Source organism: Orbicella faveolata, unplaced genomic scaffold (genome assembly GCF_042242905.1).
Source record: "Orbicella faveolata isolate gen_17 unplaced genomic scaffold, um_ofav_v1 contig_15, whole genome shotgun sequence".
NCBI classification, from domain to species: Eukaryota; Metazoa; Cnidaria; class Anthozoa; order Scleractinia; family Merulinidae; genus Orbicella; species Orbicella faveolata.
Genome location: NW_028301542.1, coordinates 3,182,501 through 3,199,100, shown reverse-complemented (window position 1 = coordinate 3,199,100; position 16,600 = coordinate 3,182,501). Strand labels below are relative to the sequence as shown.

Here is a 16,600-nt window from a genome sequence, read left to right as displayed (position 1 = left end):
TATAAAGAAGTGGGAGATCAAAAATAATCAACCATAGATGACTGAACAATAATATCCAGGAGTATTAAATTTACGTTTGAGATAACAATTCACTGTAAATGAGATGATATCTCAGTTTAATTGACTAGTATCCAAAGCAGGATCCAAAAATGAGGTTCTTAATAGGTTATGTTCTATATTTGCAATATTTGTTAATTTTTTTTCACGATAAGTGCAGAAATTCTCGCGCACTCATTGGCCAATTTTCATGGTCAATAAATGGAAAGACACTTGAATATATAATTCACGCGATGCGTGAACGAGTGAAATCGGACAATTTGACGATTTGTTACCGTAAAAAACAAATTGACGTGAGTTTTTAATGCGTGTGCCCCATTATTGACAAGGAATTTCGTCACAACATTGTCAAAGTAGTCTACGGATCCACAGCTACTTTGACAATGTTATGACGAAATTCATGATCAATAACAGGACAGACGGATGAAAAACTGACGTCAATTTGTTAACCAGTGCCCCAATTACCTCAGCTGTGCTAAATGCATTTGATACGTAAGTAAGTTTTTTTGGTTTCCTTGTTTCTTTGTTTCTTTTAATCATCAGCGAACGGAAAATGGAGCCAGTGGTCGTCATGGCAACCATGCAGTGTGACGTGTGGAGTGGGAAACAGAACACGTACCCGAGCATGCTCTAATCCAGCGCCAAAATGGAGAAATGATTGCCCTGGGACAAATTTGTCCACAGAGAGCTGCAGTTTGCAGAAATGTATTGGTAAATGTCCCTATTTGAGAGCTTTTTTTTTTCTCCTGAAGTTGATCCTGGTTTACTTTGATACTCTAGTGTGTTTCTTGCTTCTCGTTTCTGGTAGCTGAGGTAGTTTTCCTGAGTCTTAAGAATACAATGAAACCTCTCAGGAGCCCATCACTAGCAGCCTGCAACTCCCAAGCTGCCCTACAACAGAAACGTAAACAAGACAAGCGAATCTTGCCTTTTGTCACACAATATCGCCCTTCAGTGCCTAACTTAAAGCAAATACTTATGCAGAAATGGCATTTAATTCAACAACAACCATTGCTTAGAAGAATATTCAAAGATCCCCCTATTGTCTCGTACAAAAGGGGCAGATCCCTAAAGGATATACTCGTTAGAGCAAAGCTTTAACCGGCTATTACACGTGGATGGGAGTTGTGCAGGCCTGTCACCCCATTGTTATCACTGTTGATTTTATCAGACAGGCCCCGTCCCATCACGTGCGAGTACCGACTTTACGCAAATCTAATTATAGCATGTGAACAAAGTACAATCTCCACATGTACTACAAAAAAATGGGATAAAAATGCAAAATGCAGTATGAAATACCCTACGCCAGTGACTAAAACTTGGCGAGCTACTAGAATAAGAAAGGGTCCTTACATCTACTGCTTTATCCCATAAGATATCTACAACACATGCTCAAAATAAAACATTATAGCCATGAGAAAAAACACAGCATCAAGCTGTGTACAATAGGATCGAAAAAATTGCTGTCTCACATTGCGCTTGTGACAAATCAGCCAATAAAAGTTTAGAATTTTCGATCCTCCTATCGAGTATAAAAGCTGAAAAAACCAAGCCTTTAACTGAGTGATACCGAGCATTGGCCTCTATCACTCTCCTTATCGGCAACTGATGAGATCCAGAAGGATCGAAACCGCGGTCTTGCCTGAGTTTTTACGGCCATGAGCCTGCTAACATCAGAGGGTCTATTAGCTGACCACGCTCAAACCAGCAATGACTGTTACATGAATGAAAACAACGGAGCTACGAAGATGAATGTGAACCACCAGGCTGACAAAACGAACCAGGCGGAAGAATCTGACAGTGAATCAACTGATGGAGAAGAAATTACCCACACTGATGAACGCGAAGCCATACGAGAAATTCACCGCCGCAAACGTAAACGCGATCAGCCCGACGAACTGGAACAGGAACTTGAACGTTCCCAAGCAGCGCTAAAATCCCTAAAGAGACACTTAGAAAGAAAGACTTGTCCAAAGTCGCTACAATACCGAGCCAGAGCCCGCATAAGAGCGGATGATGACTTCAAGAGGGACATTAAACGTCTTCGCTCAAAAGCTGAGCAAGACTATTTACAAGCGCTGATACGGTTTCATAATCGAAACATCGAAGGCCTCCGCACAGCCATAAGACAAGAAAAACGAGTTCAGGCCAACAAAAAACAAAAGAGCATTGTAACCAAAAAAACAGCTTTCGCGCGCTCGGCGCCCAAAGAAACTGTAAACAAAAACAATGTATCAAGAAGGATCGATGAACTTAGAGCCGAAATCATGTCATTGTCAACATTATTAGATGACAGCAATAAACAGAAGAGAGATTATACCTGTCTACTCTCTGACTCTCGTATTATAAAACGGGGACATGGGAAGAAAAAGCCATCCCAAATACAAAACAAAAAGCGAAAAGAACGCAGAAAAAAGGATCGAACCGATCGTTTACATGCACAAACAGAGGCAAACAAAAAACACATAAAGAACCTCTCGAACATAGACCTCACAAACGACCAAACTAACTTGTTAGCTAAGGGTCTCAAATTTATCCCCACACCTAAGGAAAATGATACACAAATAAGGCGCCATCTTTTGAAGGACTTTGAGCATTTCGCTAGAAGAATGCGCCTACAATACATTTTCCACGGGGAATACAACGAACCGCATCCTTTCCACGTTAAATCAAACTGGATTCCGCCGGTTCAACAATCAGTGGCTCTTGAAAGCTACTTAGAAGAGGTCAAAGTTCAACTTGCTGAAGTACAACTTACAAAACCTAAGGATAATCTGCCCAACACAGAACGAAAGGCGTTGAAAACGCTACAAGAAGATTCCAACATCAATCTTAAAAAGGCAGACAAGGGAACGCGAACGGTTGTCCTAAACACTGAAGATAAAATTCTCGAAGGACAAATCCAGTTAGACAACCGTGAACACTACAAACCCCTTGAACGTCCTATGGTTATAGAGACATCCCTAAGGGTACAACAATTAGTTAAGGAACTCCACCAGCACAACTATATTGATGACATGACCAAACTATGGTTTTGTCAAACACCTAACCCGCCTCGCATACCAGTGTTCTACACGCTTACAAAAATTCACAAACCAACTCCGGTTGGAAGACCCATAATATCTGGGTGTGATGGTCCGACAGAGAGACTATCTGCATTTGTAGACAAACTCCTTCAACCCATAGCAAAAGAACAGGAGTCATATCTGAAAGACTCGACGGACTTCATCAATTTCATAGAAAAAACGAGAGTACCAGGGAACGCTATCCTTGTTTCAATGGACGTGACAAGCCTATACACAAATATACCTCAAGAGGAGGGGATAGAAACGGTATGCAACGCATACGAATCTTACTATAAAGGAGAATCCCCCATCCCAACACAACATCTTAAAAGAGCGCTTGAACTTATACTTCAAGAAAACTCATTCCAGTTTACTGGAAAAAACTACCTCCAAACACATGGAACAGCCATGGGTACAAAAATGGCAGTCGCTTTTGCCAACATCTTTATGGGAAAGGTAGAATCACAAATCTTAAATCAAAGCGCTCAAAAACCACTCGCCTGGAAAAGGTATATTGACGATATATTCTCTATCTGGAATATAAACAGAGACGAAGTCACGCAGTTCATTGAACTAGCAAATAGCCACCATCCCACTATCAAGTTCACGGCTGAAGTTTCCGACACGGAAACAACGTTCCTCGACACAAAAGTCTACAAAGGCGAAAGATTTGCACAAAAGTCTAGACTAGACATTAAAACTCATTTCAAAGCTACTGAAACATTTCAGTACACGCATTTCTCGAGTTGCCACCCACCAGGGGTCAAAAAGGGCTTCATCAAGGGCGAAGCGTTCAGACTTCTCCGAACCAACTCCTCTGAAACAGCATTCAAAACTGCTATTTCACAATTTAAAACAAATCTCATCGAAAGAGGGTATCCTGAAACTCTTGTTTCAACAACTCTCGCAGAAATTACATTTGAGGAGAGAAAAGCTGCCCTACAACAGAAACGTAAACAAGACAAGCGAATCTTGCCTTTTGTCACACAATATCGCCCTTCCGTGCCTAACTTAAAGCAAATACTTATGCAGAAATGGCATTTAATTCAACAACAACCATTGCTTAGAAGAATATTCAAAGATCCCCCTATTGTCTCGTACAAAAGGGGCAGATCCCTAAAGGATATACTCGTTAGAGCAAAGCTTTAACCGGCTATTACACGTGGATGGGAGTTGTGCAGGCCTGTCACCCCATTGTTATCACTAAGCCTGTGTCACGGCATTTTTACAGACCGGTCTATTTTTAGGCTTCTTTTCCCGGAAAATAGGTCAGTTTCGGTCATGAGCGCCTATCGGTAAGGAAAAAAAGGCGACTTCATTGTTTTAAAATTATTTCGGTAAAATGGTGACGTCAGTAAAAAACTTAAGTCCGTGCTTGTGATTGGCCACTGAGTTTCCTACGGGGGTCTGAATTTGCCTTAAATTCAAGCTTAAAATAGATCGGACTGTAAAAACTCCGTGACAGGAACATGGGGTAGTTTCACGCTCCTAGTGATGGACCCCCGAACCTCTTTAATATGGTCACAAATAGGGCCAGAGCTGAGCGTATTGTGTAGTTAACAAATAAAGAAGCCTCGACTGTGCTCATTTCTGTTGTAAAGCACGCAGGAAGCGGTAGAGCACGAAAGAAGTGTAGGGGAAAACACGAGACGTAGTCGAGTGTTTTTCTCTACTTCTTGAGTGCTCTACCGCGTCCTAAGTGGTTTACAACAGAACAGAGCACAGTCAAAGCTTCTTTATTTGTTTTATGTTAAAGAATTCGATAATTTCCCCGCGCATTCGGCTGAATTTTCAGCCATGCACTGTTCTCTGATAAAGCAGGCTGAAATAAGCCAATCACAATCCTTGTTAGAATTCTTCAAATAATTTGATTAGCTAACGAAGCGACAGCTGTCAATCACAAGCTGGACTTCAGCTACGCTTTCAGTTTTGAGTAGTTTGAGCGGCGTTCGAGAGAAGAACGGTGCCTTCAAAGTTCGCTTTTAAGTTAATTTATAAATACGGATCTAAAGGCAGGTAAAGGTTCATAGTCCAGAGGAATCCGGCCATATTGTGGCCCATGAAAACGTGCACTTTTCCAGTGGAAAAGTGGATGAAAATGCGAAATGCCGAGTTGAATTTGAAAGGAGCTACAGTTATTTACGGCTTGTAGCCGCATGCAGCAAGATTACCCCAACTAGCGTAAAAGTTAGAGAGACTAAACGGCTCCCACTGGTTCTACTCCGAGCACAGAAGAGAATATCAGAGCAAGCTTTGCACTGACACTCGTCGATTCACTTCGCTGAGATGACCGGAGAACGAGCGTTACTACACTGCATGTGAGTGTTGTTTGAGCAATTGAGCATTTTTACAAAAATAAAGCCTCTCTTCATAAACAGAGACAGTTCGATTGTTGATTTCTGTCGTTGTTTTACTTCTCAAGTATAATTTCTGCCTTCGTAACAAATATATTGTCTTTCATCGAAGCACTGTTTAGGTTAAGAATTTGTTAATTTCGCTACGTGTTTTGTCGGCGGGAACCTAGCAGAACTTGTTATTTTGGTACAGTTTTAGCACCACTGTTGCTAACAATGGTTTCTATGAGCCATCTTTCTTTCATCTTTAATCTTTAATCATTATTTATACACGGTAAAAACATCAGGTAGAAAAAAATTTACATAATAATGACTAAAAATCCAAATCCTAACATTATATTAACTTACATTAATATGCCACTTAACAAAGACTTAAGAAAAATCCATATTTGCTTCAGACAAACAGCTCGTTTCCATTGCGTTTGTCTGAGTCACAGGGGATGCTTAATTTGGGTCAAATTTGTCAAAATTGCGAAGCAAAAATTTGAAAGCCAGCTTGCCGTCATAGACCCGTGCTCTGTTCTCTGATAAAGCACGCCGTTTCAGCCAATCAGAGCGCGCGTTATATGGAAACTTTATTATAAATACTCATGAGGAGAGTTTTGCCTCTATATTGTTTATATGCTTGTCAAAGTGTTGTTAAGGTGTACAGCAATATGAATGTAGAAGCAAAAGCGTTTGTAATTCTTTTAGCATAAATATTGTTGCCACAGCAACCAGTTTAGAATTCATTTTGTTTTCTGACACAGCAAACTGTCATTAATGATAATGCATGATGAGTTCCTCTTTCAAAGGCATATTAACAGTAATACTGTATTAAATATTGTTCCATAGTAAAATAAAAGATGCAACGCTAAAATAATAATAATAATAGTAATAATAATAATAATAATAAATAATAATAAAAATTGAGCCTAGTGCGCGAGTAATTTCAAAATCGGATGAGCGCAAAGCGCGAGACCGATTTCAAATTACAAGCACGATTACCTCCTGAATTGTACGACGGGAGGTCCAATTACTAATTAATCGTATATATAACAAATTTCGAATCAAGAAAAAAGTCTTTTGAAAACTTCTTTTGAGAAAAAGAGTGATTACCGCATCCCGTAACTATAGTAAATACTAAGAAGAAATTCATCAAAGCGCGTAATTGACGTGCGAATCACGTGGGTATCCCATTACAGGTATCCAATTACAAAAACTTCAAACCGGAAACCTGTAATTAGACACCCACGTGGTAAAATACTCCTGTCAAACAATTAAATTCATTGTCATCATGGCGTTGTTCTATTTCCCTCTTTATTGTATCTAACCTCTGCAGGTGGAAATGAAATTTCTCATGATCAGAGCACGGGCGAATCCTCTGTGCCACCGGTAGCGAAGATTGTGGTCAGCTCGCTTTTGGCTTTGCTAAGTTTAAGTGGAGTCTTATGGTTTGCTTTGAGATATCTTAGAAAGAGTCGGTGAGTATGAAGAATACTCTTTGTCTCCTTTAGATTGCAATGCTAAGAAAAAGTTAATGAATTTACAGGGCTGCATAATCTGTAATATGATTTATTAGCACATGTTCAGGGGACGGAAGACGGTTACCTACCATTGTTTCTTGCACGTAAGAAGTTCATTTGAGTGAGGTGTAAAGTAAGCCATAGTGCAATGAACAGTACAATAGTTGCGGTCTAGATCACACAGGTAATACCAGTCGCTAATAAAAAAAAAGCAAAAATGAATATTGATCCAATTCTCGTACTACAATTTGACTTTTTCCAAAATATTACAGACGACAGAGAAGGTTCATTTACATTACAATATACATCGACTTTAACAGTTTTTATATCGAACAACCGCGATTTTAAAACATTTTTAAAATTATTTCTAGGATTTTGTGATATTGTGTTCTTCTCGTTATTTCAACACATTCGCAGCCTCGGCATTTAAAATTTCTCAGAAAGATACCCAAAGAAATTTCAAGGACGTATTCTTTAGATGATGTTATCTTAGGAAGGCTTGAGCTCTTGATTCTCATATGGATATTTTTCAGATCTAAGTCAGAACTCCTGGATCCTTGGGAAGTCCTTTTTGATGACATCTCCTTGCATAGAATCATCGGCGAAGGAGCGTTTGGGAAAGTATACAGGGGCGAGCTTCTAAAAGAACTCATGGAGGTTGGAAAAGGAAGGAAATCTTTGCAGCGTAAGACCGACAAAGAACAACAGAAAACGAATAAGGGCCTGACCGTTGCTGTGAAAATGTTACAAAGTAAGATTTGCCTTTGTCAGCTTTTTGAAACCTATAAATATAACTGTATATAGCTTTTTATTCTCTCCTCTAAAGAGGTTTCCGACGTGTTCGCGTGCAGGCGCGGGTGTACAAGGTATAGCTATTAGTTCCGGCAAAACTACCTCTTATCTATGTAGCTAGACAACTCGCAGTATATACGCATGTCATAATCGTCTGATATACGTTTCTGAAACTTCCTATAAGCTTGGTTGTCGGTTTTTCCTCCATTCTTGTTTGCTTAAACGATCTTCAGATGAGTAGTCACTGCAAGTTTTGTTTTTGGTCTACTAGATGGCGCTACAGAAGAACAAATTCAAGAATTCCTCGAGGAAATACAGCTCATGAAACAAATCGGGTATCACCTGAACATATTGAATTTATTGGCCTACTGTACTATGACAAGTCCAATGTTCCTTGTAGTGGAGTTTGCAAAGAATGGCGATTTACTTCACTACCTCAGGAAAAGAAGAGAGCAGGTGCAATAAGATAACTGAAAATCTCACCTTCTTGTCGGTAAAAAGACCTACTGAGCAACTCTTTGTATTGTTCTTATTCGAACACGAGTAAATGAGAAAGATAAGGCGCGAAGATCCCTCAGACTGTGCTTCAAATTGTTTTGAGCTTCCTTTTCCATCTAAATGTTTAATCATATTTTTTTTTTTTTTTGAGGAGGGAGGGGGGGGGGGGGGAGGAGAAACGTGAAAACATTTTAGAAACAGTTTATATCTCTGAGCATGTTATACAGCAAGATTTATAAATATGAATTTCAAGATAACTTCTCGCCAGTATAACATAGAAAGGTTGCCCTAAATTATATAATTTGCCTTTACCCATTTATTTAAGCGCATGGAGAGAGCTAGACATTGTGAAAGTACAGACTCTTGCATGTCGAAGAGATCGCCTCACACGCCATAGAGCTTAATTATTTTACATTGTTTTACTTTTAAGGTCAAACAAGCTTTTGAAGCGACAGCAGAAGCAGCACCCCTCAACTCAAGATATCAAAACGAAGAGGTCATAAATGAAGGGAGCTTATATGAGGTAAAGTATACATTTTTGACTCATTGTATTCGCTTTAATTTGCACCTTCTGCAGAGAAGAGAGACGGAGGTGGTAATTGGTTAGGGCGCTGGACTCAAATTATATAATCCACTGAATGTTTGAGATTTTTGACCTTGTGCTTGGGCTTGATGACTATGCAACTACTGGATTTGAGATCGACCCTTCTCGGTTCGATATTTGCAATCAGTGAAACTCGACGTTTCTCGGCTGTTTAATAACTGGAAGTTCGTTTCATTTGGAAACTAGTTTGATTGCATGCATTTATTTAGACGAAATAGGCAGCCACACTGAGTTTACAGGGGGACTACAGTTAATAAAAGAAAAGGCAGCCTTTAAATAAGTGTTTGTTCCCTTTTCAGTGCACCAGCGACAAAAACCGATGTGAAACAATCGCTCATCGGAGTATTCGGGATAACAATGGACCAGAAAGGGATTTCATGACTAACAGAGACAACTTACATGACGATGATATTCTCACACCCGCTGACCTCATGACGTTCGCATGGCAGATAGCGAAGGGAATGGTATGATTTAAATGATTGTAGAGATAAATGTGTTAGATTGATACTTCGACCGTCCTATATTAACATATCGCTGGTTTAAGTTCCCGCTGAAAGATATAGCTTTTATTAACAATTTCTGTAGCAGTGACCAAAACGTCCCTTTCTTATTTCACATAGGAGTTTTTGTCAGGTGAAGGATTCGTCCATCGTGATCTAGCGGCGAGAAATGTTCTCGTTTGTGAAGGCAAGCTGGTGAAGATAGCCGACTTTGGATTGTCGCGCAACGTGTACGTTGCGAAAGTGTACCATGCTACAAAGACCAGAAAATTGCCAATCAAATGGATGTCACCGGAAGCTATTCATGATCAAGTATTTACGACAGAGAGCGACGTGTAAGTTAAAAATATCACGTGAGAGGAGTCGGCCAGGTTTCTAATAAGCGATTAATCAAATCCAAGTTAACCGCTGTTTGGGAAATCTAGTGATTTATATAGGTGCCAAAATAAAATTAGTTTTGGTTGGCAGTTAATCTTTGTGACTAATTTGGTGACAAACGTTTGCTTCAGGCAAATTTTTCAATTTAGGTAAGGTGCTTAGCTTGATGGATGGTACTCATTTTCTTTTCTGCTTGGAGTTGTTTACCAATAACCATAAATCTTATAGTGTCATGATGTCATTCATATCAACAGGTGGTCAAAGGGCATTCTACTTTGGGAGATTTTAACAATCGGTGAGTAGCATTTCCACTTTCGCCTTGCCAGTTTGGAAGATATATCCTTTTGGCTTCCTAGCTAAGTTGATAGAGTATTACATCTAATTTTTCCTTCTTCTTTGTTTCTAGGTGGGACTCCATACCCTACCATAAGTAATCATGAACTTCTGGGGGCTCTTAAATCTGGATACAGAATGGACAAACCACAGATGTGCTCCGATGAGATGTAAGCTTTCTTTTTATCTCGCCCCGTTCTGTTCATGAAATGATAACTGACACTTACCACTCATTCTCCCAGGTATGAGCTGATGCGACAGTGTTGGAAAGAAAACCCGGCTGAACGGCCTTCATTTACTGTCATCCGGAAGCAACTTGAACGGATGATGTTAAAGCATTGTCCTTATTTGGATATGGCTGACGCAAACTATAGTTACGCACCCTGTTATGACGTTGATACTGACAAAGGAACGGAACTCGAAAATACTGCCGTGTAACTTACGTGCTGATTTGAGTGTAAGATTTTTCGACATGATGAGAAGTTGGCATTTTGTATATACGTTTCTCAGCAGCACAAGTAAATTTATACTTTAATAGAATAAAATAGGGGGTTCGGTTTTTGAGTTTTCGTTCTAGACATATCAAGATTACTTTAAATTCAGTACAGTAAAAATCCCGACCTAAGAACCTAGAATTTTCCAGGTCACGCTGAACAGGTTCTTATCTTTTAGGGCAGTTTTTCACAATTCAGGCTGATTAGGTTCTTAATAGGTTCTTACTTTTCAGAGGAACACCGATACATTTCTATATTTTATTTCATAAGATTATAGATTTTAAATTGTCTTTATTGCACCGTAGCTTTATGGGAAACATATTTCTAGTAAAAATCCAAAAAAAAAAAAAATGTAAATCAAAGAAAACTGATGCAGAATAACTTTTTGTCAGAAGTTTCACTCTGAATTAAAATCCAGAATTTAGACCATCAATATTGGAGTGATTTTTTTTTTTTGTACAAGAAGCTACTTTTCTTGGCCATGCTGAACAGGTTCTTATATTGCTGAGTATTTAAATGCCAAATTTCAGTCTGTAGGCTCTTAAATCACTAGGTTCTTACTTGCGGGTTTTTACTGGCCCCCAGCTTGCTCTGCAAGGTGATACATACGCCATCTTGAATACACCATCCTGGAATTTATCACTCTCTTAGGGTGTCAGGAAAGGTATATTGGTAAAGTATGTGTACGAGCCAAGTGGCCCATCAGGCCGGAGCTTATCCCGGTTTCCGTAGCATGAAGCGACTAGGAGTATTTCTGCTTCCCCTGGATGGGATGCTAGTACACCCCAGGGTTACCCCCAGCATTAAGTTCGCCGGTACCCATTTATACACCTGGGTAGAGAGACGCACTGTGAGAGACTAAAGTGTCTTGCCCAAGTACACAGCACAATGTCCTCGGCCAGGGCACGAACCAGGACCGCTCGATCCGGAGAGGAGCACTACCAATGAGGCCACTGCGCCTCCCAAAGGTATAATAATAGAATGTAAAAAACACATGAATAACCAGTATTTGTATTAGTTCTTCATTTTATTCCTCTCAGTCTATCTTTATTTCACTTTGTATTGATTAAAGAAGTTAATTCTCGCGCAAAGTAACAGTGGGATGCTTTCATTCATTTCTAGCTGTTATTGTCTCCAGAAAGGATTGCGATCTCCTCTCTTGCGGGGGCTTCTGCCTTTATAACTTTTAAAACTAGCTAATCAATTTTAAATAATGAGGTTTGAACATATAACAGGCAAACTTCCATTAAGCCACCATCCTTAGAGAACTAGTAATATTGGCCACGGCCACTCCTTATCGGTTTGTCATTGACGAAAGAAAAAAAAACAAAATAAAGCTTATAACAACAGTTACGGCAGACGATCGATAAGCTACTTACATACGTAACATTAAACAAGAGCTCTCTAAGAGGACATGTGGTTATTGGATAGCGAATAACACAAGAGTGCAAAAAAAGAGTTGCGGAGTTTTGGTCTTATTGTGAAGTATTGTTTTAAAATTTGAGTGCTTGGCACCTGAATGTCCTCTATATCAATGTGAGCAACATTAGGGACCTTTATACGATGCAAGGACGGGAACGCCAAGACGGGAACGGCAGTGGGACGCGGGAAGCTTTTGCGTGTCGCCAAAGACGACAAAAGGCTTAAAGTTGTGTAATTTTCATATAGGACGGCGACGTTAATAGCTCTAGCTTCATAAAGGCTTTTCATAAAACCAGTGACATTCCTTAGAGATAGTACAGAAATATTATCCTGTTAAGCTTAAACGATGATGAACAGACGACACTGAACTTACTCTTCTGTGTACACCTAATTGAAGAAACGTTGTCATGAAAAAGGTATAAACCAAAAACGATACAACACAGTGGTTTTCTGGGAAACTTGCGAACTCAGAGTAATTTGCATTCTTACGGACTGTGTGAAGGCATCAAAACGGATCTTGCATTCACCAACTGTTGCAAACTTAGGCATATCTCTACGCTCTTAGCGTTCAATTTTCTTTTGTTTTCTAGGTTAGCTACCTTTAGGAAGGCATGGGAATTTTCTATGATTTTCTAAATCACCACTTCGGGCGGCTTACAGATGATCATTAAATACCACGAGGAAAATTAAAATTCTTGAATATTCGTGGTCATGTGCACACTTTTTCAGTCTTCCCTTAATTCTATAAAGTCGCATAGTTTATGGTTTGTACTTTTGCGCGGACAACGTTTCTTCAATCAGGTGTATATGTGAAGCAAACATTCCTGATCAGTAGGTAGTTGGTATTGAAAGAATCCAGAATTTCCGTATGAAGGAATTATGTGAACGATCTTTATATCGACCTGGTTTAGATACCTTTTTGTCAGCAGATCGTGTTAGAATCGATCCTGTCTGTAACTGAAACAAATATTTATAGTAAAACAAACCTTAAATTAAGTTCTGGTAGTATAAAAACATGAAATAAAGTTCAATTTGCAAATGTGCTTTTTATTTGCTCGATAGCTGCTTTAATTTCAAGGCTCGTAACAATCGTATTTACGATCAAAACCTTTCGGAACCTGCACAAAATCCTGCAAGATTCTTCGAGAACAATATTTTGGTACATTCGGTGATAGCTGTGTCTTGTTATATGAGAAAAAAAAATTGAAAACGTATTCTAATCATCAATTTGCGTCACTTCGAAGAGCATCGGAAACGAGTCTCCAATGTCCCACGTGCGGTCAGCGGTTGGAGATCGTTGTCATTCGTAATGCTCCGTATAACGCTGTGTTTCCGCCAGTAAATTCGTAATTTTTTTCTCTCCAACAGTGATTTCAAATTATACGGAACCAATTTTAAACAGTAAAAGTAGTTATTTTCATTACAACTCGCGTTTTAAAGGTGATAATCGATCAAAAGAATCCGAGTGAATCTCGAGTTATTTTCGGCCTTGCATAGCGAGATTCTTCCGAAAGCTTCCGAAAAGTCGCGGACTATCTTGCTGACTGACTGACTGACTGATTGACTGAGTGACGGACTAACGGACTGACTGACTGACGGACTAACGGACTGACTGACTGACGGACGGACTAACGGACTGACTGACTGACATAAATGAAAAGTAAATTTAAAAGTAAATATTATCTCATATGAACAAAAAAAATTTAAAACTTGAAAAAGTTTGAAATTCAACGGTAAAAGTTATAGAAAATTTTTATCATAATTAACGGGTGCCCAAGTTTACTGACATATCTGAATATTTCAACTTATCACCAGCCATTGTGAATCGTGATCGCATTATGAGTAATTAGCTCTTTTTCCTCTTTTCCAAACCCAATACTTTAATAATTCTTACTTGGGACCGATTCTCACGGGAACGGAGAAAAAAATTTCGCCCCAAAAAGATCCCATTATATTTCCCCTGAAGATATGAGAAGCTAGTGGTTTTCCACTGGTAACACAGCTGAATTTTGCTGCATTTCCACATAGTGTCAACATTATCCACTTGTCAAATTTTTTTCTTTTTATTTCCGCTCTCAAGTAAGATCTCAAAAGCGCGTCGACGGTATCACGTCAGTATCTTTGAGAAATGAACGACTAAAATATTAATGTCTTTGATACTGGACATCTTGTAGTCGGTTAAACAAACAATTTACCAGCGTATTGCATTATTGTTGATAGCTGTCCACTCAGCCAGCCGACCCAAATTAAGAAATCCTTTTCCCGATATCACCTGTTTTAAAACAACGAACGACAGGAAGTTTGTTTTAGTTAAAAATATTCGATGTGTAGCCAGGCATGTCAAAGATTTTGGTAAAAAGAAATAAGAAGTTGACACCAGCTAAAAATATATACTGGACGTTTCGGCTGCCACTGTTGCCTTCTTCAGCAAAGATAAAAATGCAAATGTCTAATAGCGTCCTGCTGGTATGTGTTATGAAACTAAATCACACCTCTAAGGAGTTTTACAATAGTCTCTAGGGTATTCTTAATGACTCTAAAAATTCTTAATGTTATTGTAAATGTTTGGAAGCGCTTTGCGTTCGTTTTTAATAATAGCTTTCCTATCCCGCATGGAATGCCAAGCTTCAACTAAGGATTAGTCTTTGTCGCCATGCCAATGACCTGTCAACAATTTCAACACTGTCCAAATCTATTTGGTGATTGTGAAGCGTATGGTATCCATATGCTTCTCAATCACCTATAGATTTGGAGAGCGTTGAATTTTTTACCAAAATCTTTAAGTTCGTTTTTGGTTTGCTGCAATAATTTGTGCGACGAGTTGAATATTTTTCTTCTCAAAGCTAACGCGATGAGGCTTCTTTCCCGTGAACATTTCAAGCAAGGAATCGTTCATTGCGGATTGATGTTCATCGGAGTTGTTATACTACAGGCTAGACCGAATGGCGGTTTTTTGCAGAGCAAGACATCGCTGGCATCAAGTAAGTGTTATTTGTCGATACACTGTATCCGCATCTGCAAGCAACAAGGTCATATTTCCGCCATAGAAAACTTCCTATAAAACGCTTCGTATGCAAGTTTCGTCGTGGGTATGGTATTTTTATTCTATCGCTCACTCGGAAACATTGTCCATGAAATCTTTCGCAAATTTTGTTGTCATTTGTTGTACTTTCTCAAAGTACAACGAATGTAGGTCGCTTACAAGTGAACCAGTGCTTATGTAGTTTTTTTAAGCACTTTGCTTTACTTTGGAAATTATCATTTCACCGATGAAAAATATCGGAAAGTAACAGTCTCTGACAAGGATCAGTGTATTTTCTGCAACAGGAGCTAGCGCTTATTACGGACCATGATAGGACCACAGAAGAGACTTTTCCCTAAAACTCAGAAAACCCCCTTTTAAAGCCCAGGTAAGGATTGAACACAACAAACCCTAAGGAAAAGCTAGAGAGGGGTTACTCATTTCATTTTTCTCAGAGAAGGAAAGGTTTCCCGCCACAAACGAAACTGGGAGACGAAATCAAAGCATCTTAGGGGAAGCGAAAACTCGGCCTCCAGCAACTGTTTCTAATGACGGGAGTGGCTCAGCCCAGCTACTGGGGTTATTTTCCCTGTCGCACCATAACACAGATTTAGGAAACAAGTGAGGAGCTTTGAGGCGCGAAAAAATGTTATGCAAATTACCTGGCTGCACATTGAATGTGCAGCCAGCTAATTTGCATATGTAATTCAAAGCCAAGGTTTGACACCTCTCGGTACCGTGACTTTGGACTGTCCGTTTTTATATTATTGTATGTGTATCAAACACTTAATGCTTCCGGGGTGCCACAAAGAATCACGCGCCACTCCTGTGTTCCACCAACATGCTTTGTTTTCGCCGCTTTGTTTTCACTCAACAATTGTTTAAGGCTGGTTTCCATATGATCGCAGACGATCGCGGATCGCGTATCGCGGATCGCGGATCGCAGATCGCAAAAAGTTTTGCGATCGTCTGCGATCATATGGAAACACACTTCTGCGATCGTCTGCGATCCTGCGATCATCTGCGATCAATTGCGATGGTGCGATCATATGGAAACCAAAGTTCTGCGATCTGCGATCGAAACGTATCCCATAATATTTTGAATTTCGACCCATGATTCAACGCTTCTTTGCAAGAAAGCAACCGCTTATTTGTTGTAAACATGGCTGGCGTTGAACAAGGTAACGTTAGTAACGAGAAATTTATGGAGGAAGTTGTGTGATATCAGTACGTTTACCACCGTAACAGTAAAGATTTCAAAGACAAAAACAAAAAGGCTAACTATTGGGAAAAATCGGGGAGAAATTTAATTTATCGGCGGCTGAGGCGGAGGTCAAATTCCGCAACATAAGAACTGCTTATGGTCGTTATCTGAAGCGATTGAAAAGGCTACCTTCTGGCTCGGGGCGAGATGCAGTGCCAAGGGAATTTCAAAATAGGTTGACAAAAAGAAGGAATAAATTTGCTTGCAGCAAAATTTCCCTCTCGACGTCCGCCATATTGTTTGCTGCGATTTTCCCGCCAGCACAACGCGCGTGTAATTTTGACAGTTCCGCTGTCCGAAATGTATGCAACA

At 39.5% G+C, this 16,600-nt stretch overlaps 3 protein-coding genes across 3 annotated transcripts; all 3 read left to right on the top strand.

Annotated features, from left to right (window-relative positions):
• The first annotated feature begins 1,624 nt into the window (after positions 1 to 1,624).
• On the top strand, positions 1,625 to 4,335 carry LOC149113142 (uncharacterized). The gene has a single exon (XM_089287953.1). It carries the CDS (start codon positions 1,716 to 1,718, stop codon positions 4,269 to 4,271), a length of 2,556 nt encoding a protein of 851 aa, XP_089144079.1. The 5' UTR covers positions 1,625 to 1,715; the 3' UTR covers positions 4,272 to 4,335.
• Positions 4,336 to 6,244: 1,909 nt separating this feature from the next.
• Positions 6,245 to 8,261, top strand: LOC149113141 (fibroblast growth factor receptor 2-like). The gene is made up of 4 exons (XM_089288494.1): positions 6,245 to 6,281; positions 6,798 to 6,939; positions 7,515 to 7,732; positions 8,045 to 8,261. The coding sequence occupies exons 1-4, from the start codon at positions 6,245 to 6,247 to the stop codon at positions 8,236 to 8,238; spliced, it is 591 nt and encodes a 196-aa protein (XP_089144620.1). The 3' UTR covers positions 8,239 to 8,261.
• Positions 8,262 to 8,487: 226 nt separating this feature from the next.
• Positions 8,488 to 11,013, top strand: LOC149113140 (tyrosine-protein kinase receptor Tie-1-like). Its single transcript, XM_089288493.1, has 7 exons — positions 8,488 to 8,538; positions 8,702 to 8,794; positions 9,175 to 9,339; positions 9,496 to 9,710; positions 10,008 to 10,048; positions 10,160 to 10,256; positions 10,329 to 11,013. Exons 1-7 carry the CDS (start codon positions 8,488 to 8,490, stop codon positions 10,522 to 10,524), a joined length of 858 nt encoding a protein of 285 aa, XP_089144619.1. The 3' UTR covers positions 10,525 to 11,013.
• The last annotated feature ends 5,587 nt before the right edge of the window (positions 11,014 to 16,600 follow it).